The sequence below is a fragment of the Ixodes scapularis genome, unplaced genomic scaffold, assembly GCF_016920785.2.
Source record: "Ixodes scapularis isolate PalLabHiFi unplaced genomic scaffold, ASM1692078v2 PGA_scaffold8__174_contigs__length_109621045, whole genome shotgun sequence".
In the NCBI taxonomy this organism is placed as follows: Eukaryota; Metazoa; Arthropoda; class Arachnida; order Ixodida; family Ixodidae; genus Ixodes; species Ixodes scapularis.
The window spans coordinates 70,280,652-70,307,350 of NW_024609883.1; the positions used below are offsets into that span (position 1 = coordinate 70,280,652).

The following is a 26,699-nucleotide window of genomic DNA, read 5'->3' on the forward strand; positions in this document are numbered from 1 at the left end:
TCATCGCATGCCTCCTCCCGTTGCGAAGGGCGCCTTTGATTTTCACACGTTCCTTACCAAGGAATACTCGCACAAAGTCTCCGCTAGTAGGATGTGGTTTGCCAAAAGTGATTGATTGATTTTGTATTCCGCTGATTCTAATCCAATAATGAACAGTGCAAAAGGACTGTTCTAAAACTGACGGGAATAAAAATTCCGTTTTGAAAATCTGAAGTAATCGGAAAAGAAACGGTTACATTTTTAAAATAACAGGCAATCAGATTTTTTTCTCAAGTAATGAAGTAATGTCATGGAATAGGCTCTTTCACCAAGCTGTAACCCCAGGGTGTGTTTTCAGTCTGCAGTTGTTCATCCTTGAAAGCCATCATGATGGGAACTGAAGGCAAATCCGACATGCCCCAATTCGAGTACTGGACCAACCGTTGGAACAACGGGGACACGTCGTGGCAACTTGACGGAGTCAATCCGTAAGAGCGCAGTAAACAAGATGCTGACTTTGCGTGAACAGTACAGCACCACAATTATCCTTTAAAAAAAAACATATGCAAAGAAATATTTAACAGCCTAGATGAAAAGCGAATGGGATAAAATAAATTCACAGCGAAAAAACGTTTCTTTGAACTATATTTACGGCGCGAAACGAATGTGTAGTTGGCGCCCGCGGGAGCCGGCCACCACACCCGAGAGCCGTTCAGTGCCGCCGCAAAGTCCCCAGAACCCTTACTCCACTGCCGCTGCTGCACGCTGCTGCGCGTTTCGCATGCAGCGATTCTGCGGCCAAAATCGCTGCCGCTAGTGGCTCCGCTGCACAAATCGGAAGGTTTCATTTCAGGTGCGTCGTCAATTACAGTTTTCTGCCGCTGCGTTGCCCAGACTTACTTGCAGCGTTGGACAATGCGCGCTAGGAATTTTAGCACTCTGCATTAACAATCTGAATGTCTTAGACTTCAGTTATGTTTTTGTTTACTTAGTTAAAACAAGATAACTATGTAAAACGGGGGAAAAAGGGAATTAGGTTTTCTTTGTTCATCTACTTTTGAAAGTTCGTTATTGCGGAGGCTGACACCTTGGCGGGAAAGGCTACAACAAATATGGCAATCTCCGAAATGGAGATATGCATGAAGGTTTGTGTTCATGAGGAGGCGAAACACGACAACACAAGAAACTGTCAAAAACTAAACACCTAAGTCTCAAGAATGCCAAAGGGGACAGGTTCTGATACAAAATGGAAGAGGAAAGAGGAACTCAATTTTGCAAATACAGTTCCCAGGCCAGCGGTTGGAATACAGGAGGGGGTAGGTGTGTGGGGGCTCGAACAACCATAAGCAAGGGTATGTCCGGCATTTCAGACATTTCTTGCAAAATAGTTAAAGGAAGGGAAGAACGACCTCCTTTCCGATTTCTCGAAGAGTTTCGACGCATCCACTTGAAGAAAAACTGCTGAACCCACCAATGGGGATGGAAAAAGGAAACCGCAAACCAGTGGCTTGCCTACTTTCTCTGCATGTCGTCTGCTTGAAAAACGCAAAAACGCCATCCTATGCGCCAGCTTTCCCGCAATGCTTCTCCTCTCACGTGCTTCTCCGCCGCTCTGTGAATGGCGAGCACGGATGCTGTCGCACTGCAACCGCGAGAAAAATGTCCAACTTTCTGGAACCGCGCCGCTCTGCCGCTGCGGCTGTTCAGAGCGCTGCGGCGGCGTGAATCTCGCCGCTCAAGGAGCAAAATCAAGTTACCTTATGGTAGCACTTCGTCTGGAGGCCCGCCAGAGTAAATTTCTAGAAATAAAGATTTCATTTCATTTAATTTCCTTTCATGTAAAACGCGCTTGAGCGTGGCATGCCGCAGGCTGAACACGTTTGTTTTTCTTTTTTATACGCAGAATGTAATTTAAAATATTGTTTAAAAAGAAAAATGACGTCGCGAGTCCTATTGTTTTCATAAATAAGGAATAAAAAAGAATCAGAAACGCCATTATCCCCTATTATTTAGCGACTTTCATTCACGCCACGGCAGGAAGGGAACACTCCGGCGCGCCGCGGCCGTCAATTTCTGACCGGCGCACAGGTATATCACGTGGTGCTTGCGCTCTTCCGGGAGCTTCCTATGGGCTCTGAAAGTTACTTATTAATCTTCGTTTTCTTCTTGTTGCAACAAATTTAAAATAATTAATAACTTTTGGAGCCTAGAAGAAGCTCCCGAACGAGCGCAAGCACCACGTGACAATATAGTGGCCAGTCACGTGACTACTAGCAACTTTTCCACGGCCCCCGCGGGTGCCAACTACAAATTCGATTCGCACCGAAAATAAAGCTGTAAAGATTTTATTTTGTACAACTATTTTTTTTATTTCTATTCATGCTGTTTAAAAACAACTTCCTTTGGATATGTAATTTAAAAGGTTCATAAAACTATGTGATAAAAGAATGAAAGACGTTTACAAATCCTTGTAACGCGTGCAGCTTTTGAGGAAGAGGAGGGGATGCCACGAAGGGGAGCGTATGCCCCTCCTCCCTCCTCCGTACAATTCATATTGGTGTTGAGGTCACCTGACCTCAGTTTTCCCGCCAAATCTAGCGGAGAAACCCGGAGAAAAGCTCACCGGAGTAAAGCTCACTGAAGAAAAGTTCACCGAAGAAAAGCTCACGGCAAAACCGGCGGATGCGGAGAAAAGCTCACTGGCCATTGAGCGTATGCGGAAAAAAGCTCACCAATTTTTTTTCTTCTTTTTATATGGAGGCAGTTGGATCATGCATAACCTATATCAATTAATTAACATTAAAATTCGTCAGCTTTGTAAAAAAGAAAATATCTTTTTTTGTAATATTTGTTAAGCTTATTGGGTATATTGCTCCCAAATTAATAATTTCGGGCGAGTGTTTTCTATGGCTTACCCTCTACGCAACGAAGCCTAACTGAAAACTTTATGCACCTGAAGAACAGGAAAAAGTTGAAAACTTAATAATGTCTGCCTAAAACCTAAAAATCAAAACTGTAAATGCCTAAAGTCCGAAAGTGCATGCGCAACAACGCGGTGCCTGAAACCCTCTTTGAAGCTGTTCACCTTTGAAAGGAGGTCTTCTTTCTTCCGCGGACATGCACATTTTCTAGCCGTTCGTGCTGGTGTTTCCACTCGATGCCTTTGTGCGATAGTGCCCTTCTACTGCGAATCACCCATTACCTTCAGAGCTGCACACTGGCACCGTTGTTACTCGTGACCTATATAAGAAGTAGTCTCGTGTAACGTAGCGAATAGGGCGATTTGGTAAACGTTATACATGATGAAAACCGCTCAAACGACGACGACGGAGTGAAGACAACAAACACGACAGGACGAGGCTGTTCTCGCAACTAAAGCTTTGTTAGTGAAATTAACAGAAAGAAAACAGCGTAGCCGACACTGATTACATGAACAAATACCTACTTATCTATTAGGCACTACAAAATATTTGGAGCTGAGACGGTTCACCACACCGCTATTCATATTAGCTCGCAAAGGACAAACCTTTTTATCTGACAGAGTTACCGAAGGCGCACTTTCAGCTGTGAATAAATTGTTGTCTTTTCTTACCAGTGTACGATGTTCTTATTTCATACTTGCGGCTTATTTAATATACATAATGGGCGATTACTAATTTCTGAGGAATTAGTAAATATGCCCAATGAACTTCAAGAATATTACAAAGACAGAGGAGATATTTTTAATGAAGTGACGAATGCGAATTGTGTTAAATTGCCACGTTTGACGCAGAATCCGCTAAGTTAAAAAAAATGCGGTGAGCTTTTCTCCGCATCTGCCGGTTTTGCGGTGAGCCTTTCTCCGGTGAGCTTATCTTCGGTGAGCTTATCTCCGGTGAGCTTTTCTCCGGTGAGCTTTTCTCTGCACCCGAATTCATACATGGGTGACGCGACACGAAGTCATTTGACGTTGTTTTCCAAGCTAAATTTAGCGGGAAACTGAATTCATGTTGCGGTCACGTGACGTCAGTTTTGCCCCCTAAATCTAGCGGAGAAACTGATTTCATTTATGGGTGACATGACACAAAGTAATGTGAAGTCATTTTTCGCGTTAAATTTAGCGCGAAGAATGACCACACGTGACCCCAACGCAAATTAATTTCCCCGCTAATTTTATCGGGGTGGTTACGCCGACGCCGACGTCGACGCCGCTCAAGCCGGAAATAAGTGCCTAAGAGCTGCGCTCGAAAAGGAGTTTCAAGCACGATCCAATGTAACGCGTTTTTGTGCGTGCTTAGCCCCTGCTCTTTCTGAAAATTGCGTATTTCATCGCGTTTTTGCTGTTTCCGGTGCGTTTTCTGAGTCACAAGCATGCGCGTTGGTTAGGACAATGCGACTTCGGCCGAGCGGAGAGCATCTGCGCGAGACGGCGAAGTCGAAACTATAGTGCCGTCCACCGAGTGGCTTGGAGCAGGAGCGCCCTACTACGTCACAGCGCGTTTTCTTGCGCGTTCAGAAAAAGTTGGGATCATCCAACTTTCTTATGCGCGCCCGGAAGGCGCACGGAATCAGCGCGACGTCACGAAATACGCAATCTCCGGGAAGCGCACGACTTTCGCGCGCACAAAAATGCGTCGGTTTTGGATCGCTCTTTAAACTGCCACGAAACCATATACTTGCTTGTTGGCTGGCGTGCCTGCTCGCTTCTACGCGTGTCATCCAAAACAAAATCGTAGTGTTCCTCGTCTTTTCCTTCACGCAGACTCCTAGAGAAGAACCAGGACGTCATTTTGGCTGGAAAACAGGATGCCCGGGTTTTTATCCCGATGTGTGGAAAGGCACACGAGTTGAAATGGTAAGGGCTGTCATCGTCACATTTTCTGCAGCAGTAGAAGCCAGTGGCTCATTGATGAGCCAGTGGCTTCATGAGCCAATGAGCCAGTGAGTCACTGGCTCGCTGGCTCTTTGGCTACACAGCGCGTGTACTGGAGAAAACCTCCCATGGTCCCTTAGTCCACGATCACACTGCTCGTGCACCATACAAAAGACGGGGAGTTTCTCCGCAGACATGTTGGCAGAATTATCTGCGGATACCCCTCAAGCATCTTGGAAGGTGCTTTAAAATGCTTCGAACATCTTGCATGACTATTGGGACGGGATACACACCTCGGACAGTATCTGCACACTGTCTTCTGAATGATGCCTCAGCAGCTGTGTGAGCGCGGCTTCTGGGTTTTATTCGGCTCCCCACTGAAAAACATTTGCAAGCAGCCACGCTTCAGAAGCTGTATGTCTAGCTTCTGCGGATAAATATGCTTTTGTTGGGCTCCGGTATGGCAACTCTGGACATGCCTCACCGAGTACAGACTGCCCCTGTGAAAAGGGAAGTAAAAAAAGCCGAGAGAAAGATATGGGAGAAAAGAATACAAGGAAAATCGGCCTTAACGATGTATACGTGACGAAAACAGGAAATAGAGAAGGAACATTCGTATGATAATGCACGGGGGAGCTCTTTGTTATTCCAGACTAGATTGGGAATATTGAGGACTGGGACATATAGGACGAGGTGTTCCGTATGTCGATGGGAAGACGAGCCAATAGATCATGTGGCGAAGAGGTGCACAGGGCTTGTTCCCACACTCCCGGAGGGGGGCGACGTTTTTTGGCCGCAGCGATGGGCTTTGCAGACGAGAATGGAAGAATAGATGTTAAGCGAATTTTTATAACAAAGGGATTTGGGGACTGGTGAAAATTATCAAGGGGAATTGAATGAAGTACAACTAACTGACACAGCTGGAGACAAGGCGGGACAGAGGAAGATTGGGACTCCTTCCCGCGTGGCTCCGGCCCAAAGTAATCTACCTTGACTCCCAGCGAGCCCGTTACCGGGGTAACGCCGACTGGGCCCGACAATAGGAAAATTGGCGACTCCCTCACCGGGGGGAAGAGGCGGGGGTGATGTTTTTAGTTTCTTTGCCCGATCCCCCAAAAGTCATCCTGGTGATATCCCACACCGCCTGGTGATAATTAAAAACTTGCAGTGTGGAAGCAAATTGGCTTAGAAAGACGAAGGAAGCAACCATACATTTGGCATTTAATTTGTAGGCTAGGTGGTGCAAGCTACCGCCCATTATAAAGGGTACGGCGTTAGCATCCATTCATCGATCCCGTCTACTAGTACACTGTATTAAGACGTGACTCTCAGCAACGTTATTAGATTAGCTAAGTTACGGAACTGCCTATTTAGATGCTGCTTGCGCAAGCAGTAAGCTGCTGTCCTCCCATTGCTCGCCTCGCATCGCTTGACGCACCACCATTTTAGGCGGACGGCCGGTATGGTAACTGCAGTACATTCTATGAGATACATGCACAGGGCCTAGATGGCGTTTAACCGTACTCTACGGTACACACAGTTTAGAAACTAAAATCTAGATGGTGCTTTAAACGACGACACGCAAACTGAAGGGAGTGAGCGGGGGGGGGGGGGGGGGGGGGGGATCGGACGATTTACACGGGTAAGAAGCAATATGGCGGCGTCCAGAGGCTGCACTTGTGAACGTCTATAGGCAATACATCGTAGAATACATGGCCTGCTATTCGCCCCCCCCCCCCCCCCCCCGGGTCAGGGCAGCTATGGAATCCCTGCACAATGGCTCACTTAAAGAGCAACGTCATGGCACACTTTATGCGTCTGGGTAATTAGAAGGCAAACCTACACGCACAAAAAGCTGATGAGCGCAGTGACGTTGCACTTTTGGCGCTGTTTAATTGGCTCGTCGAGTCCTAATGTAAAATTGTTCCACGGTGTCAGTTATTCCGCCATTTTGCAGTGGTTACGACATTCTAATAATTGACACCTGACTTTCGAAAGGAGTCTATTGCTTAGAGTTCATGTGGGGAGATACACTATTTTACTTTGATCGTAATCTTTTCACATGTAAAACTTCGGCGAAGAAAAATGCAGGAAACTTGAACTTAATGTATGGACCGTTCCGATCAGGTTCTACAACAAAGGCCATCGCGTCGTCGGTGTGGAGTTCATTGAAACAGTTGCCAGGAGTTATTTCCTCGACAACTGCCTCCCTCTGGACGAAGGAGAATGTCCTATACTCAAGTGCAAGATCTTTCAGGTAGAGTTTTTGACTATCTGCAGATTTCAATAACGCAGTACCTTCCCAGGCATGCCAGCCACGTTCAAATGAGTGTTTTAATGCGCTAGCATTATAACGTCAGTTTTGGCGAAACCAGGGGGTGTTTTTCGTTTGTCAGCGCTTGGGAAAGAGGAAGAAGGAGGGAGAGAGTGACGCGTGGGACGCGCCCATTGGTCCGGAGCGCTGCCGTCAGCAGCACACATCAACAACTCCCTCCCTCCCCGGCGCTGACAAACTGACAGACAGCGCCGGGTCTTCGTCAAAGGGAGCTATTTCGTTTAAGTCAGACACGCGCACCTCTGGCGCGGAGTTAGGAGGAAGCGCCGCGCAACAGCTCCTAGATAACAAAACCGTAATGCTGAATGAGTTTGCGCCATCAGAAAAGGCCAACGTTGGACATAGATTGGAAACGAGTGCTGCGTCAGTGCTCGGCTGCGAGTCACCGGTTTCTCAGACATTATACAAGCCATCCAGTGTGCCCACAAGGCCGCCACCAAACGCCTAACCTTTCCCGGGGACGCTCCGGCACCTGATGCACATTAACTCACCCTTTGGAACCGCCGCATACGCCTGTTGGCTCGCTACCGCCGATCTGGTAGACCACGTCGGCTCCTCAGGGTTTTGCGCCAGGTGCAAGACACCATCTCGAGCTACACATCGGAACTGGCTTCTGACCGCTGGACCTCCATGTGCATCTCCGTTTCCGGTAATACCAATCTCTCCAAAGTATGGAGGCTTCTGCGCTTTCTCCTTGGAGACCGCAAACCTAGACAACCTGCCGCTGCCGTTGCCCTCCGCGAAGGCGTTTCTTTCGAGGAGCTAGCGGAAAGAGCGTCTGATGTCTTTTTTCCACAACCATCTCGGCATGACCCTGGGTGCTACACTCGTATTCACCCTGTTCCCGAGCCTATCGGCTTGGATTCCCCGTTCACCCTCCACGAACTCGAGGCCGCCCTGGATAGGGCAAACACACACAGTGCACCAGGCCCTGACAACATCACCGTCGGGCAACTTCGCAACCTTCCCACCGCCCTAAAAGAGACCGTACTGACGGAGATCAACCTGGTGTGGGATTCTGGGTGCGTCCCTTCCGAGTGGCGTTACTCGACGGTATGTCCTATTCCGAAGCCCGGCAAACCACCTACGTCTCTCACAAATCTACGCCCAGTATCCCTCACATCATGTCTCTGCAAAACGGTTGAGAGCATGCTGAACGCCCGTCTTCAGTGGTGGCTTGAGTCCAACCAGCTGCTCAGCCCATCGCAATACGGGTTCCGCCCTGGACTCTCCACTCAGGACGTCATGAGCCGCCTCCAGCACGATACGCTATCTACATCATCACCGCATCTTCGTATTGTGGCAGGGGTCGACGTGCGCAAGGCGTTTGACAGCGTCCCGCACTCCTCCGTCCTCTCAATGGCACAACAGCTAGGCATCACCGGTCGGGCATACAACTTCATCGCGGCGATCTTCGAAGATCGCACTTTCACTGTTCACGTCGGCACATCCCACGGAATCGCCTATACAAACCGAGTGGGCGTTCCACAAGGGTACGTTCTTTCTCCAGTACTTTTCAATATCGTCCTTGCTGGCCTTCCTCCCCGCCTTAGTGAGGTGCCTAACCTCGAACATGCGATCTACGCCGACGATATTACGTTGTGGACCCACTCTGGCTCACCCGGTTACCAACAGGGTGCCATTCAAGCTGGGCTCGACATCATTCACGACTACATCCAGTCTGTTGGCCTCGCTCCCGCTCCCGACAAGACGGAGTTCGTCGTTATTCATGGCGGTCGTCGCACACCAGAAAAAGAAGCAGAAAAACAGTGCATTCAGCTCACGCTGGCAGGTACTCCCATCTCACGCCGCACGAGCATCCGGATTCTTGGTTTTCACCTCGACCAAGACAGCCGGGCGGCGACTTGGTTTCAGCGTACCATCAGCACCTCGAAACAGCTGAACCACCTGTTATACAGAATAGCCCACCGCTCCCGCGGGGTGCACGAACATGATCTCCATATCTTTGCTAGGGCCTTCGTGGTGTCCCGCATTATGTACGGCTACCCGTACTACCACCTTACCCGCACCCAACAACTCCGGCTCGAAATAATTAATCGGGAACTGCAACGAATTGTCACCGGCCTTCCGAGGTACACGCGAATCGATGCGCTCACCAGCTGCAGCCAGATGAACAGCCTTGACGACCTGGCCTCCACCCAGATCGCAACTCAAGAAACTCGACTCCGAGCCACTCTAGTGGGGCGCTTCACACTGCGTAAGCTAGGTTACAACATCGACCACCTCCTACCTTTACCCACCCCACCCCCGCCATGGGAACTCTGCCCTCTCACAGCACCCCGTCCCCTCCCTCGGAACATGGGTGAAAAAGCGCAAGCCCGCCGCAGCGACTTTACTCGCCGACATCTCCACTCTCTCCTTGTTCGCTCTTCATCGGCTCTAGTTTTCTACGCGGACGCGGCGGTGGACAATAACTCCACGCCAATCTTCAGCACGGCATGGTGCGATGTCGACGGTCATCGACGCGGTACACAAGTTTTCATGACCCCCTGCTCCTCTAGTCACGCTGAACTTTGTGCTATACTGCACTCCTTAACCTCCGTTAACACTTTCACCCTGGTACCCTTTTCCAGAATCGTAATATATACAGATTCTCAGGAAGCCATCCGTGCTCTCCGCCACTCATCTCCATCATCTGCCATCGCTATTCAGATTCATCGGGCAGCCATTTCTATCCGGACAGCCGGCCACCATCCCCTCATCGACTGGTGCCCGCCCACAGCGGCATACCCGGCAATGAAAGGGCTCACCGACTTGCGCGCGCTAAACTTCTCTCCGCGCGAGCCGGGGCCCCTACTTTTCCTACGCCACCGGAGCTCACACCTGGCTCCTTTCACGATTCACACGAAGCCCGGCAGGAGCACGCCAGCCAATGGCGTCATTACCTGACTACTCAGGCTAACCCCCTTGACTTCCCCTCTCTTTCCCACCTTCCTCTCACTCGCCACGAGACCTCCCTTCTACAGCAAGCCAGGTCAGGAGCGCTCCTCGCTCCCTCCCTGCTTGCAAAGATGTATCCCCAGGTCCACATCAACCCTCAGTGTACCCACTGCCACATTCCTGCTAGTCTCCCCCATCTTTTGTGGGACTGCCCGCTCCACTCAACAGCCCGCGTTCGCGCGCTCTCAACCCTCTCACCTCCCCCCTCCACTCTTACTGAGTGGCTCAACCCCCCATCCGCTCCTGACCCTGGTTGTGACCTGGCGGCATTCCAGGCGATTTTCCGATATTTAGAGGACCCGCAGGCGCCCCCACTCGGCTTCAGGCTGCTCAAGCAATACGAGCCAATCATCGCCGCCGCCCGACGTCTCTCTGCCCCTGGTAACACCAGGGACACATAAGACGACGAGATAAAAGACCATACAGCAGAGCGCATAGGGCGCTCATTCATTTGGTCTGTAAATAAAGACGTTTGAAAGAAGAAAGAAGTTTTACCTGAACGTTGACGCAGTCGTTGTGTTCATTTGTGCCCAGGGTTGGCCTCCGCCGATGCCGCCATCTCATTCAGCACTACGGCTTTGTTATCTAGGAGCTGTTGCGCCGCGCCACGGTGGAATGCTGGCATGCTCAATTGGCGCGCTCTGCCGTCACCGGTTGTTCTTCGCTTTTGGTGTCCGTAGTAGCGGTGCGTAGGCTCTGATGTGGGTGTGTAGTTAAAACGATGAATGCGCTTCCCTCAGCAAGTGATATCGATGCGGTTCTTTCTACGAGTAAAATGAATGACCGCATCCAAGGGCTTCGACGTACCGCAGGCAGAGTACAAAAATGGGGTGAAAAAAATTAGAGGAAAATTCATTTTGCATTCTTAGGGAATCCGTTAGCATGACCCTTGGGAAACGCCACACACGTCCCTCTTTGGGAAATGCTAACACTGGCCCGGTAACGAGGCCAAGAGGGGCACCAAAAATACGAAAAGGAAAAGAGAAAGCCAAACATGAACGATGTTTAGAGCTCCCTGTAACGCCGAATTAGAGTGGAGCTTTTGAGAGGGAGAAGGGAAGGGTATGGAGAGGAGGGTATGTCTCTCCTCCTCATCCGTACCGTCCCCTCTTCCCTTGCTTTTCCTCTTCCACTTCTTCCTCCTCCTCCTCCTCTCGCGGTATTTCGATTTTGGGATATACCGTGCTAAACAATCTAAGATATACATATATATATGAGGCAAAGTAGTTTGAGAACAATGAACCGGGAAAATGTAATAAGTCAAAGATCCGTACTTTCGGAGTTGCTATGCTAGGAAGTTTATTGTATACATTACGTCAGTTTTCGCCGAGACGCTTAGCTTCGTCAGGAGATTATATTGTGGTATGATCGCTCAGCACTTGTCCGGAGGGAGGACATGTAGTTCTCACATCTGGAAGCTCCACTCTGTCTAAGGTCTGCCGGTGCCAAGAAACAGGACAGCAGGAGCAAGGCTAGAGAACGAGACAGAGTTAAGTCAACACTTTGACGAAGCACGTGATTCTCTCAATGTCATCCTACTTGCTCTCGGCTCTGTCGAATACTGCTCGGAAGTTTTGATTTCCTCAGCATTAGCCTTGAGCGTGCTCCCCCGAGATGGCAGAACAGAACAGGGAGAGCCCGTCCCTTGGAGCCAATGGGATGTTTTCCTGTATGACTGGTATGAAGTTTTTCTTTGTCTTGCACGAAATGTTTGGTGAGTGCTGTAGGCGAAAAATACAGAGCTACCACAAGCAAGCCGTTGTCGACCTTGGCGGCACACCATTTACCAACTTCATCTGACGTGCCACAGACACCGATGGGTACAGCACAGACCCATACCCATGTAGATGGCCACTTGGATAACTAGTACACCACGTTTTCATACGTGCCTCTCTGTGATTTATGAATGGTGATATCACTTGCCTGCAGAACGGGTAGCTGGCATCACCCTCCTCCTCCCCCTCCTCCTCCTCCTCCTCCTACTCCCCGCCTCGTGACGTCACTGACCTTCATGACGTCACACTGACGTCCCGTGTGACGTTATTTTGGGAAACGTTTCATTTTTGTGTGCGGTTGACAGCGGTTGATCCCATTTTACGATTTTTTTCTGTCTTCTTCAATATTGAATTGTGTGAATTGTGATTTTTCCCCCACTCCTGCAGTAGCCCCGACGGGGCTGCAGTATGTAAAAATAAATAAATTAATAAAATGATGCAACGCACGAGCCACACGTGACGTCACGTGCGACGTCATTATCGGAAACGTCCCATAATGCAATGCGCGGTTACGCCGACGGCGACGGCGACGCCGCCCAAGCCGGTACCGGGCGCCTAAAAGGTGCGCTTTTAAAAGAGCGGTCAGCGTTAGCGTTTCCCAAAGGGGTATGTGTGCGGTGTTTCCAAAGTTTCCAATCGACATCACAGGCGTTATCGACAAATCTGTATATGTAGGTTTCACGTAACGTGTTGCCGACTCCAAACCTATCCGAACGCCATGTTGCTGAACCATGCCTTCCCATGCGCGGAGGCAGTGCTTTTGTGATCAGTAGAGTTCCTTTCAATATTCATCGACCGTGCCAGCAAGAGTAGTAGGAAACAGAAAAAATGAAAGCCGTTTACAACTCCCTGTAACGCCGAATCAGAGCGCAGCTCTTGAGGAGGAGGAGGGGAAGGGTACTGAGGGGAGAATATACCCCTCCTCCCTTTTCCTCACCTCCTCATGCTGTCTGCTTGAGGTCACGTGCCGTCCTGTCGCGTGACCCCAACGGCGTCACGTGACTTCAAGGAGATCACGTGACCCCTATGAGGTCACGTGACGATGACGATGACGGCATCAGTGACGTCACTGATGACGTCATCATCACTAGTGACGTCATCAGCGAAGATGACGATGCGGATGACGATGACGTCATCAGTGACGATGACGATTCCAATGTCGATGACGTCATCAGTGACGATGACAATGCGGATGCTGATGACGTCATCAGTGACGATGACAATGCGGATGCCGATGACGTCATCAGTACGTCACTCATAACGTCATCAGTGACGATGACGATGCCGATAACATCATCAGTGACGTCACGCGTCCCATAATGCACCGCGCGGTTACGCCGACGGCGACGCCGACGCCGCTCAAGCCGGAAACGGGCGCCTAAGAGCTGCGCTCTAAAAAACGACGGCTGCTACTCAATTTCAAACATACCTTTCTTGATGGGGACTCAAGACGAGCCTGCTATCCAGAAGTCGACCTGTTGACGGCCAAAATTACCTTTTTGGACGCTGCCGGGATGGTGACAAAACCGAACTAAGAATAAATTTATGCGTCCCAAATACATCCTCTGTCGTACTTAGTGAATTCTATCGTCGAGGAAACCACTCATATTGGTGTATGAGCTTACGGGCATAACGGCGCCGCCTTTTCTCTTAATAAAACACATAAAGCTTTCGTCTAGCAAAAACAACCACAGTTGATATTTTAGAGCCCAGCTCTTAGGCGCCCGTTTCCGGCTTGAGTGGCGTCGGCGTCGCCGTCTGCGTAACCAAAGTCACCCCAAGGTCACGTGACCCCCCGAGGTCACGCCCCCCAGGGCACGTGACCCCTCCCAAGGTCACCCCAAGGTCACGTGACCTAAGCTCACGTGACCCTACGTGATGACCTTAGGGTCACGTGACCTGACCTACGTGACCTCGTGTGACCTTACGTGACCTTGGGGGTCACGTGACCTAAGGTCACCTTAAGGTCACGTGACCCCCAAGGTGACCCCCAAGGTCACGTGACCCCCGAGGTTACGTGACCCCCCTCTCTCCCTCCCCCGAAGTCACGTGATCTCCTCTCCCCGAGGTCAGGTGACCCCCCCGGAGCATATTAAAGAATGAAAAGAGGAGGAGGAGGGGTCTACCCTCCCCTCAGTACCCTTCCCTCCTCCTCCTCCTCCTCAAGAGCCGCGCTCCAATTCGGCGTTACAGGGAGTTGTAAACGGCTTTCACTTTTTTCTCTTCTGGCTTACCACGGGTGCTTCTTTGCTGAATATAATTTACGTCTTGCCATATTCTCGGTTTCTTCACAGACTCCCGATAAGAGGTTACGAATATTCGTCTGCAGCGTCTTTGACTTCGACAAGTAAGTACTCTACTGCTACTCCCGCACGCAATGCTCAATGAGGGAAAAGGTACCACTTTATACTATTAAAAAAATGACGCAGAGGGGCACGGTGAGTGACGCGGTCTCCTACCAATCAAAACGATCAACTCTAAAGCGACAGGGCTAACGGCACTAAACTAAAGTCAGGGTAAAAAGCTTCCTAGAACGCATGCTAGAACACCTGGCGGCTTTTCGTTTCGTGTCCGCAAGCCATCATCATCATGATCATCATCATCATCATAATCATCCCTCCTTAAGACAGAAGAGGCGGAACTGGTGGAACTTTGGATACAGATTACCTGCGGTGGAAAGTCATTCCACGGCATCTCTTATGGTAAACATGAAGTTTGCGAAAACGTTTTTCTGCAAAAGAGCGTCGTTTGAAAAAGGTCCTTCTCCGTCCCCCGAGGGGGCTTTGCTGCTGGCGGAGCGGAACCCTCTCCGCCCGTATGCATCTAAGAATGCTCATTATAACCCAGGATGCAACGCCAAAGGTCCGAGCCACATGCCAAATTTTATAACTAATCGTTATCACACTTAAAAGGTATAAGTGGAAGTTTTGATAGAAAATAGGACCCGTCTTTGACTTTCACCTTCACGTGTTCATAAGCTACGCCGGCCTTCATTTTCCAATTGAAAATTTATGAAAAGTTTTCATAGCCCTCATATCAGACAGCGGTTAATTTCAAAACTTGGGCCTCTTGTTGGGACCGTTAGCGCAACATCTGGGCTCATAATGATCGTTCGGAGATGCATACTTCATTGTTTTGCGGCGCTAACAACCCCATATAAAAACGTTTGGGACATCTTGAGTCAATTTTCGGTGCTCCGCGACGAGCCAACCCTTCCCGGATAGCAAAGCTGCATTAATGAATTGTCAGCGTCACTAAAGACGGCCTACGAAGGGCAGGGAATGGACATGGGTGATGCGAGATCGTCTCGTTGAAATTTACTTATTTATTCACGGTACCTCATTGTACCTAATTCGTGCTCATTTAGTAAGAACACGGGTTCCTGCAGCCGGACGATGCCGCAGCACTCGTGATAAGTTTGTGCCTCACGTGGGACTTTTTTTTTCTTTTTTTTTTTTTTTTTGACGCTACAATTCAGCATTACTCTAGACGGCTACGCCAAAGGAACACACAACTTGGCCCAAGTTTGGCAATTCTATATGAGCCTAACTTAGGCCAAATAAGGTTTCTCTCTAAGGCGTTAGTTACTGCCAAAGTATTTATTTAGTGTTTCTACGGTTTTTTCTGTTCGTCACAGAATTTCCAAAGTACCAAACATGAGCAGCCAGAAATGCCACGCATCAGTCGAACAACCCAGAGCTAGGCCTATTTCCGGCACGTGTTAGGCACCTTGGGTCGAAGTAGGGCTGCGCAAATCTCCAAAAATATTCTGGAATTTAAATACTGCGAAAAGTGTATTTTAAGGAAAATAAATCAAGGTGACCAAAAAACTGTTTTTTTTTTTTTTAATGAAGTAAATTAAGTTTTTTTTACTTAAATCACTGTAGCCATAAAATAGTGCTTGCTCATTACTAGAGGTGTTTTTAAATACGACCGATTGATTGATCTATCAGTCCAATTTCTGCAAAGAACGCGAAAGGAATTCCTGTACATCTAAAGTAAAGTTTAAATAACTACTTTTTATTGAATAAAGCTCTCCATAGTGGAAAAAAAGGTTGAGATTTTAGGTTACTGAAAAAAGCTGCATTTGCTGTTTTTCGCGCTGTGACTTTTTTGCAACATGACTTTACGTTTAGAGTGCTAGTTGCTTTCTCTTCAGTGATTATTTACTTTCACTGCGACGCTACGTAACAAGCGAATGAAATGAATGGGAGAAAACAAGCTAAACGTTTCGATTTGTTCAAAAAATCACCGCTTTGAACTCGTGTACAACCTGATATAATTCTTCCTTGTAAGATGATTCCTTAATTTAACTGCAAAACAACTGCACATAGGAAGTATCATATGATAAGCAAAAGGTAAATGAGTAAATATTTTTCTGATCATTTTTGCGGAAAAGGTTTGATTTAAATTGTCATAAAAAACCGGCGTGGTTTAAATTCCGTTTTAAATCATTTTTCCTTAATTCGGTTATTCATTCATGTGTAATTCTTTACCCTGGACAAAAACGAATACTCTGATACATATTATATTTATGTAACAGCATATCTCCAAGATACTTCTGTCAGAACGGCCAAAAAGTATCACGGAATGCAAATGCAGATACGTAGAGATATCCATTTTTTTTTTCCCCGAATGGCAGTAGGTGTGGAGGTGTGCAGTACCCGGCGAACTCAAACGTCGTCTCGAGTGATTTTGAGTCACCCAGTTTGTGGAGATTGAACAGAGAGGGAGCTTATCCTACTAATTTTTCGAGTGACGTTTCTTCAAACCAATATTTTTTTTTTGTTTTTTTTTTTATACATTTTTTTCAATTACGGATTCTTTCTCAACCCTTGATGTGTCTTCCCTCGTGTCGAATGTGTGATTTGTAGTTTAGCGTAAAATCCCATAGTTAATTTTGTTAACAATGCTAAAATATACCTAGGCCTGCGTGGTGAGTATTGGGACAGAAGCGATACTCCGCAAATTTATTTCACTACTGAGATACCACCACATTTTTCGAATGTAACTTCATATACAGAGATAGAGATACTCGAAAGTGCCTGTGAGATGATACCGCGATACATTTGTATTGCGATACTGACCAGCACCGGCCCAAAGTTGCCAAGCAAAATCCGAGCAAACAGAAATGAAGCCTATACTTCGTCTCACCTTAGCATGGACTATTGTTATCCGCGCATGCTAAGAGCGCGAGCTAGTTGCTTTGGATGAAGCCTCGGCGGCTGCACGAGCGCTCCCGCAGCGAGTGCTCCAGTCAAGGCAATCGAGGCTAGCCGGTCGCGCTTGCACAGCCTTAGCCGTTAGTCCATGCTAAGGTGAGACGAAGTATAATTCTGGCATTTCCTCAGGAACTGAGGCAAAAAGAAGCCAGATGAAAGCCCAAAAACCAGGCAGTGAAGGCTATCTCTGCGCTTGTTTAGCAATTTAGGGTCAAGGTAGCCAGACTAACCAAAGAATATCAAGTTATGTTACACATTTGCTTCTTGCGGCTTTGCGAGTCTTAAATTAAGAGGCAAAAACCAAAATTTGGACATGAGAACTGTACTACTGGGCGTGCCTGTTTATTCAATGGATCTTGGCCAGGACCTCGACGCGTTCAAGATCACTTGTTCGACGGCTCATCACGCCTTTCGTGGTGAGGGAGAGAAAATACGCGATCCCTTTCCGCATCATGGGGCCGCCTTCCAAATCGCCATAACTGTGCACTAAAATTTCCTCTCGCCTCGGGTAGGGGAAGCCGCAAAGGCTTTGCGGCCTCCGCTATCCACAACCTGGAATCCCGGATGGTCTGGAGTGGGTACCGGCCTGGAGAGTTTCGGGTCAGTGTGAGGCGGGAAGAGGCTCCTCCTCGACATCGGCTTCTGTTGTCTTGTTTTAGGGAAGTCGCTAGAGTCTTCGATTGACAGCCAGGAGAAGCTGTGCCTGGTTGCGTGCACCATGATAGGAATACGGTTTGCCAAATCTAGATTCAGAACCCTCCACGATATTTACACCCGATAGTCTGTGCCAGAATCCCCAGTATCGTATCGTAAGGTAGCTATCGTACGACGCTACAACATTTTTATTATTTTCTGACGTATCAATTTTAATGGATTTTTGCTATTTTGCAGGTCATGCGCCGGAGCAATGGACATTGTGTGGGATAGAGGAGGATTGTGCTCAATCGATGTGGAACTCAGAGATAGGCAAGTCGGCAGTGTATTAATCGGAAATCGGAAAAACGCCAAAGCATAGCATATGATATAAATAACATGATTTAGGGACGGTCGTGTCAACACCATGCTGCCAGAAGTAATTAATTGTGTTGTGTGTGTATGTTTAGACTGTCTAAAGCTTGTCATCCTTAGGCCTCATTCACAGAGCCGTCTTTACCCCCGTCCTGGCGGGAGCGCTGGGCGGCGTTCCCGCCGCGGAAGGGGGTTTTCGGACCAGTGGGGGACCCGAATCGCGCAGCCGGACTCGAAGTGCGCCGAAAGGCGCTGATCTACGCCTCCGGCGCTGACTGGCACGGGGGTGCCGGAGTCCCACCCCAACGGGGGAAGACCAATCCCAAAATAGGAAAGCATCGATCAACCTGGCAGATTCTCAAAAGATTTACCGCTGAACGTCTGCTTTAAATAAAAGCAGATCGGTTCCTTTACGATATACGTGGATACGACTTTCAAAAAGAACGGACAAAGGAAAAAAAGTGAAAGCAGCTTACAACTTTCTGTAACGCCAAATTAGAGCGCAGCTCTTGAGGAGGAGGAAGGAAGGGTAGCGAGGGGGGGTCACGTGACCTCGAAGAGGGGTTCACATGACCTCAGGGGGGTCACGTGACCGGGGGAGGCGGGTCACGTGACCTCGGGGGGGGTCATGTGACCTCGGGGAGGGGGGCACGTAACCTCGGGGGGGGGGGGGGGGGGGTCACGTAACCTCGGGGGGAGGGTCACAGGAACCCGCCTCCGAGGTCACCGCAGGTACCCGAGGTCCTCCCGAAGGAACCCGAGGTCCTCCCGAGGTCCTTTCGAAGGAACCCGAGGTCCTGCCGAGGTCCTTCCGAGGTCCTTGGAACGGGGGGTGTGGGGGGGGGGTCTCGCGGTTACGCCGACAATGACGGCGACGGTGACGGCGACGCCGACTCAGCTCAAGCCGGAAACGGCCGCCTAAGAGCTCCGCCCTAAAAAACGAAACTTGCTCGTAGTGGCTCTTGCCGTTTTGTTTCGAAAAGTAGAGTCAAAGGAAATGTTTTCAAACATGCAAGATCGTTATCCCCGACACCGCCGCAGGCTCCAATCAACAGAACAGTTGTGGCGGCGCCCATTGACGCCAATCGTCCGCTACATTTGGTGATCGACGCCGCCATAAGCGGTGTTGGGTAAAGTACATCTAAAACGTACTTGAAGTAAAGTAAAAAGTAAATGAGACGTGATATACTTGAAGTAAAGTATTGAATACACTGGTTGCAATGTACCTGAAGTAAAGTATTTTAAATACATTGTACTTGAAGTAAAGTACTTTAAATACAATGCACTTGTAAAGTACAAGTATATATCTTAACACAATCTTTCATAATGCCCTTTCATTCCCTTATACAGTGATTTCTTAACTGGTATTAACTGCCCAGGGGTAATCAGGGGTGCATGACCTATATTTTCAAAAACAGCGGCGAATATTTTATAAGGTCAAGTGGCTACAGAGTAGTTAATTTCTGGAATGGAGCCGAATTCGGAAGTCCGCCTTCTGAATTTGGCGCCCCTTGCACTGGATTATTGTACCCTAGCGGGTTAAATGTACTAGAAGTGAGCATGACGTCAGCCCCGTAGCTTCTGAAAGCAACCCTCTGAAGCGAGCTGGTGATAATTAATCATAATGTGACACCTGAGATTGGGGTGTGAAAAGAATTAAGGAACTTTCAAATAGAAGAAAAAGACAAATGAGAATGTCTCAAAACATTCTGACGTTCTCCTCTGTTGTCTTTTACTTCGACTTGAAAATTTAATTTTTCCGTGCTACAGTCTCAGGTGCTACATTATGATTAATTTTGCTCTCCTGATACCTTCAACCTCCTCGCTTGCACTGACCAACCAAGAAGTAGCGAGAGTACTAAAAGCTACGGGAAAGCCGCCTCCAGAACAAACGGAGCGATGCGTCGTCTGCTTACGTTTATGGTGAGAGTAGAATTTCCCTATTTCTTCGGAGTTGACAAAGCATCATTTCGTTATACAAATTTAACAAAGCCATATTTGGGGAATGTACTTTGAAGTCGGAAATTGTACTTTCCTCTTGGGGAATGTACTTTGAAGTCGGGAATTGTACTTTCCTCAGAAAGCACCAAAAATACTATAAATACAGTACAAGTACATACTCGGAGATTGTACTTCAAGTAAAGTACAAGTTTCCTAAACCTACTTCAAGTACAATGTACTTAAGTACTTCCCAACACTGCCATAAAGTAGTCAAAAAGGCGGGGTTTCAAGATTAGTGGTCTAGAGAAGTGTGAAATTGCTTACGAAATTAGTGAGTTATATCGGTTATACAGTCTAACCGAGTACAAGAGTTTGACGCAAAAATTGGAAAGGCAGGTGCAGGAAGGTTTCTTGGCTATGTGGCGCAAACTCGTCCAATATAGAGGGCACAGCAACCAGAATTCAACCATCTATGTAGCCACCGCAGGCAGCTCCGTGGCCCCAGGTTCGAACACTCCGCCGCGGGACGGCGCCGGACGAGGCGAGGAGCCGGCTGTGTTAATGAGGCCCGAGTGAGCGTCTGGTGTCTCAAACATGGATGGGAAATTCAACCAGTGCAGCACGATTCCTCACCCGGGGTTTTTAACGTGCACCACGCAGTAGCGATACACGTCCGCATGCCGGTACGATGTTCATCCAGATCAAAACGGTTCAATCGCCACCCCTACGATCAACCAGATCGCAACGGTCAGCTGACCGTTTCGATCTGGTTGATCGTCATAACGGCGTATAGTCGTTTGTCACAGCTGCGTGGTGAATACTGAAAACCTCAGGATAGCGGTTGTACTGCACTTACTAAATTGCTTATCCACACCTGAGAGAAAAGTCACCCGTTTAGGCAAACAAACTTCAGGTTTTATAAATATGCACACAACACAATTGTTCAAGATCAAAACGGGCTGTTGGAGATTGAACCCAGGATCCCTGGCTTTTGTTGCGCTCGCTGTGGATAAATGTTTAGCCACTGAAATACCACCGCAAGGTCCTTTTTTATATATATAAACATCTGCCAGTTGTAATGCACGACCGCACGCTCTACACGGGCGGGGGAAGGATTGAACTCGGGGTCCCCGGGTCCATGCAGCACGACCTTTAGCTTCCCGTGTCAGAAAGCTGAGGTGCGCTAAATATACTCGGCCACCGAACTCCCACGGAACACACCATTAATAGACACATTACAGGCGCCATTGTGTTGTATCGTATTGTACTTTTCTTGCACAGTGCCGCTCTGTACTGTGCAAGCTAAGATGGGCGGGAGGTCAAGCGAACGCTCGCTTTTCACGCTGGCCATGACCGGTCTCGCGCTTCTTGCCTCGTGCGTCAGTATCACCATGGTACCGTCCGAAAGCAACTCACAGCGCCACGACAGTTAAATCCGTTTAAATAAATATTTGGAAATTATTTTATTAATAAAACGAAGCGGGCGATAAATAATAAAGAAATCAATCGGGTTCCTATTTAAGACTGAACAGTAACGTGTTCCTATTTGAAAGTGAACAGTAACGTGTTCCTATTTAAGACTGAACTGTAAAACAAAATGTTTATCATTTTTTCCTAGCATCTCTCTTTTCTAGCACTGGACTGCAAGGTGACGTTGCTTTTCGCATACAGGTTAGACTGTGCTGTGTAGTCTTGAATCGGGGGACTGCTCTCGCCCACGCGATATATAAAAATCAGCAGATACTTTTACCTTCAAAGTCCTATGTTACATTAAACGCATTATAGGAATTGGAATTAACCTTTTTCCTCTAAATTTAGCGGGGGACTGAATCGGTGTATAGGTTATGTGACATTAATTTTCCCGCCGAATTTAGCGAGGGCCCTGAATCGGTGTACAAATTATGTGACGTCACTTTTTTGGTTATATTTAGCGGGTGGAAACTGAATTTATCTGTAGGTTCCATTACGCCAGCTCACTAGACATCGAATTTCCCGCTAAATTTAGCAGGAAAACTGAATTCGAGTATAGGTCTCATGAAATAAATTTTCCGCTAAATTTAGCGGGTAATGCACGAACCGACGGACGGACGGACGAAATGTTGGGATTGGAGGTAGTGTTAAAAAGCGTTACATGCGTTAATATATTATCTGTGAATGAATTGAAGAAATTGTTTTGAATATATAACCTTACCTTATCTCACAGATACATCACCTTGATGATGTCATTGCTGTCACCAAACTTCTCCTACGCCTTGTGGACCATCGTCTATGATAATAGTTACAAAGGTGAGGCTCATATTATTTCATGTTTCTTTTTCCAAAATAAAAGTTCTGTTCATAAAACACTGTAGAATGTGCAGGTTGAATAATTGACGTCACAAAGTCGCGTCACAGTGACGTCAGAGTCACCAGACACACCAGATTGTTACGTGACGTCGCACTGTGACGTGACGTCAAGATTCCACGAAGGATTAGCTAAAACTTACTAGAAGTTAGAAACTCTACATAATATCTATAACCCAGTTTATAAAGTTCAATATGAACTTCATAAAGCATCTATAGAAATTTAAAAAAAAAAGTATTTATAGTGCTTTATAGGAACTCTATAAAACTTATTCTAGAGAACCCATCTCATGATGTCACGTGACTACTAGCCAGTCACATACCATTTTTTATTTGTATAGCTTTATAGTCATTAATGAGTGTGCCACTCTCCGACCAGACATCGGTGATGTTTGCTCGTAAGGTACAAGATTCACAAGTGCAGAACACACAATTATACGTTTGGGTTCGATATGATATCGCAGCCATCGCTGTGACTAGAGTAACTAAATGAGCTGCGCTTAAAGTATTGGCACTCCGGTCCCCGATATCCTAGGGGTCGCCGCCATCCTGGTGCTTAGTTTAGAGCATACGCAACTGTCGATTGTCTCAATTGAAAAATGCGACTTCGTCAGCCTTTGTCACGGCGGTAGGACGCTCAGGTGATATTTTTTGCACTGTCGAGAACTGTTTTAACATTTCTAGAGGACGCAAAAGCCTTTTCTACGATTTCAAATAAAGCTTCACATAACTGGCGACTATGATTTTAAGCACCAAGACGGCTCAAGCGCCTTTATTCTGAAGCGTAGTTTATTCAGTGCCTCTGTGACTCTACTGTGCATTCACAGAGGGCTGCTAAGTTTTTGCCTCCTGAAGATTTTTCTAATACTTATTTTGCGTCCGCCATCAGCTGGATGATCGAAGACTAGCTGGAATCAAATTGTCACCAATAATAAAAGAAGAAACAGAAAAAGAAAAGGTTTCCTGGTGCAGAATTAATTTTTAACAAACAGATACAGCGAGGAAAAACCAAGAAAATGTCGGCTTTGTTCGTGTCACGGTTTTCTCGAGCCGAACTCAGCTACTGAAGCACTTGAATGGTGTATACGCTTCGACATAGATACGCGGTAGTCCGCAGTAAGTCAACTTTTTTGTGCGTCTTATATTGAGAGCCGTTACACCGGTTAAATTTCTCTGACCACATCTCGTCTCAACCGACGGAAAGTTAAAGTGCTTCTAAGAGTCGCCACAAGTTTCTTTTATTGACTCCAAGGTAAAAGCTTGCTTCGTGAAGACTCCCTTGCGCTGAAACGTCACTTAAGGTTCTGCTTGCTAAGATGGTGTTTACATCTTTCAATATAAAAGGTATATTTTGTGTATTTCAAATAGGTGAATATTTTTGTTTACTTACTTCTTTTGGTGCTTGATGTAGCATGTATGCGGTCAAAATTTCGCTATGATACATGTTTTCACAAAACTCTTAAGATATTTATAATTTGTGACAAAGCTGTCTCTAAAACGCCTTCTTTTTTTCTTTTTTGATAGTGTTTACCACGTAAAGGAACTGAGCTCATGCTTTAGAAATGTCTGGATCTTTTAATTTTGTAACATACGCTTTCTCTGAGATGTTTGTATTATTTTCATTGCTGCCACTGTAAGGTGGCCGAGGGTCCGTCAAATTGCCTGTGGGTAGTTTTTTCCTTCAATCTCTGTCATCAAAGAATATAAATGAAAGTATTTCATATTATTATTAACCCCGGTCTACATTTCAAAACAGGATTTCCCACAAGTATGCCGGAGGCAGTTCTTCGGGAGCTATTCGGTGAGTACATTTTTTTTGCGCTTTCCGCCCAAACATAACAGGTGACGGGTTAATAATCGAGTAAATATTCGGCCTTAGGAGCCATGTTTCTGCCTTTGACGGCCCTTGTCGAACAGGGCAGCCAAAGACCTGTGCAGGAAAACGAATGCGTGCTGGAGGCGGAGCATCCAGCGTATTTTTAACCTTTCGCCGTCTCTAAAGGCGTGGCCACAAAGCTAATGCATAATAGAGAAGACTACAGAAACTGTCTGGAGCGTGTGTCTTTATTGTATGATGGTCACATTGGTCACAGAAAAACCGTCTGCAGACATATATGAAGGAAACATGCTTCGAACATCCTTAAGGCGGGTCCGCAGGTAATTTTACCATCATACCTGCACCGTGTGTTTTGTATTGTGTATGAGCAGTGAGAGTTATCAATATTATTTTTCTACCGTCATAAAAATACAATATAAACTATAGACTCTATTCAATAAAGTATACGGTCTTCCAAATACTTTTTTTAAAACGTGGAATCAGTTTTAACGGACCCGCCCCCCTTAAGGGGTATTCACACGAGGGAGAAATCCTGGGGATTTCTCCCCGGCACGCGCATCCCACGACGAAAACGACAGGCTTTGGGATGTGCAAAAGCCTCGCGTTTTCATCTCGTGATGCGCGCGTGCCGGGGAGAAATCCCCGGGATTTCTCCCTCGTGTGAATACCCCTTTATCTCAGACTATTGTCCGAGCATTTCACCACAACATTTAGCGGGGAAATCGACCCCACGTCACTAATGTCACGTGACGTCATGGTATCACGTGACACCACAACTTGACGCCGTGATGTCAGGTCGCCGGGCCTGACGTGATGCACGACATTTAGAGGGAAACTTGATTTCCCGTACATTGGACGTCGTGCAATATTTCCCCGCTAAAATACATGACGTCACGTGACCTGAAGGAACGCATAATTTTTCCACTAATTTTAGTGAAAAGCGTAACACCACGTGACGTCGTGGTATTGCGTGACGCCGTCAATCGAAGACATCTAGAGGACAGGTCGCAGGGTTTGTCTTCTACATGGTATGCATAGCGCAAATTGGTCTGCTTCTTTTGCAGTGGTTGTGGTGACGCCAGAAATACAACCAGCTCTGATTGGCTCTGATTGAGGGTTCGTGAGTAGACCTCAAAGCAAGCTGCCTTTAGGACTACCCACTATCCTCGGGTCAGAGATGATCGGATCAAGCTCGGCGTTGTGACGTCACCACAACCCTTGCAAAAGAAGCAGACGAACTTTCGCGCCACAGTGGTTGACGACGCGTGCCAGAGTTCGAGCCCACTTTTATCAAAATAACAAGAACAACATCAAAGTAGTTTAATATTGAATCCTTTCTCTTTCTTTTTACGTTCCGTTTACAGCAGGGAGAGGTATAAATCTACGTTTCATCGATTCGGATTGTCCGAGTCCGCTTCCTTACGCTACATCAGCCACTATTCACCTCTGGCACTTGACTGAATGAGGGTCAAGACCTGGAGTCGTCAGCATCGGCAGTGACTACTTCCACCACAACCGAATCGCCTCGCATCGCAGCACAGTTGTCTCGCTCCAAGCCCCCGCTTTGCCAATCCGATACCACCCAGAAGACAAGGCTTGCGCCGTTCCTCCCCAAATGTCATTTCTGGTGGATCCGCACAGTTCCGCCTGAACTAGGCGTCATCATCGCCGCCAGCCCTTCTTGGAGCATGTAAAAACCGGCGCGACGACGGGACCAAAAAAAATGACGCCAAGAACGCACCATGATAATGTTCGTCGTGTTGCGTGCGTGTTCTTTCATTACTGAATCAAGTATGCACATGCAATGCCCAGTATCTTGAGTCTTTCAAGCTGTTTGATTGGTCCCATCAGCATGTAGCATCGGCTCTACCCGGAGTTAGCTAAAATAAACTAAACTACACGTCAAAGCTGAATAGTATCGCTATACAAATGTATCGCGATGGTATCTTAGAGATACTTCAGAGTATCTGCATCTCTTTATCAAGAGACATTTAAAAAAGCTATTGGTATCCCAAGAGTGAAATACATATTCAGATGTATTTCTTGTATCGTGAGGCTTGGCCAGACTATAAGGTACCTTGTTACATCTTGCTCCTTTTTAAGATAAATTTAAAGGATAAAAACATCTGTTTGGTGCAAGTTGCTTCGGAATTTATAGTATGAGCCCGCCAACATGATCCATTGCAGTCACCAATATTTTAAAAAAGAATCTGTGGCTTAAAGAAGGTTACTTGCAAAAATCACAAAATCCGCTCCTGTCATAAAGGCCTCCACTCCTTCCAACTCTGCAGAGCGAACGCCGTAAAGGAATTGAGTGGAGAAAACGTTCGGCCCTGTTTTTCCATGTCCCCATATTTTGGTGAGTCAGACGCATATGAGACGACAGTTTGAGATGCGCCCTCACGGCAAAACGGGTTTCATTTCGGGCAGACGCCTTTTGTCAAGC

General features: G+C 47.3%; 1 protein-coding gene across 1 annotated transcript; it reads left to right on the forward strand.

The window, feature by feature from the left end:
- The first annotated feature begins 347 nt into the window (after nt 1-347).
- On the forward strand, nt 348-26,121 carry LOC115320082 (thiopurine S-methyltransferase). Its single transcript, XM_029980163.2, has 8 exons — nt 348-467; nt 4,721-4,813; nt 6,959-7,088; nt 14,197-14,249; nt 18,016-18,090; nt 22,277-22,359; nt 24,173-24,217; nt 25,618-26,121. Exons 1-8 carry the CDS (start codon nt 367-369, stop codon nt 25,716-25,718), a joined length of 681 nt encoding a protein of 226 aa, XP_029836023.2. The 5' UTR covers nt 348-366; the 3' UTR covers nt 25,719-26,121.
- Nucleotides 26,122-26,699: the final 578 nt, after the last annotated feature.

Bases quoted from the DNA above. Each gene is read 5' to 3' on its own strand.
- LOC115320082 (XM_029980163.2), top strand. From the start codon at position 367: ATGATGGGAACTGAAGGCAAATCCGACATGCCCCAATTCGAGTACTGG. The intron at 7,089-14,196 runs GTAGAGTTTTTG...GTTTCTTCACAG, and splicing joins TCAAGTGCAAGATCTTTCAG to ACTCCCGATAAGAGGTTACG. The intron at 24,218-25,617 runs GTGAGTACATTT...TTCCGTTTACAG, and splicing joins AGTTCTTCGGGAGCTATTCG to CAGGGAGAGGTATAAATCTA.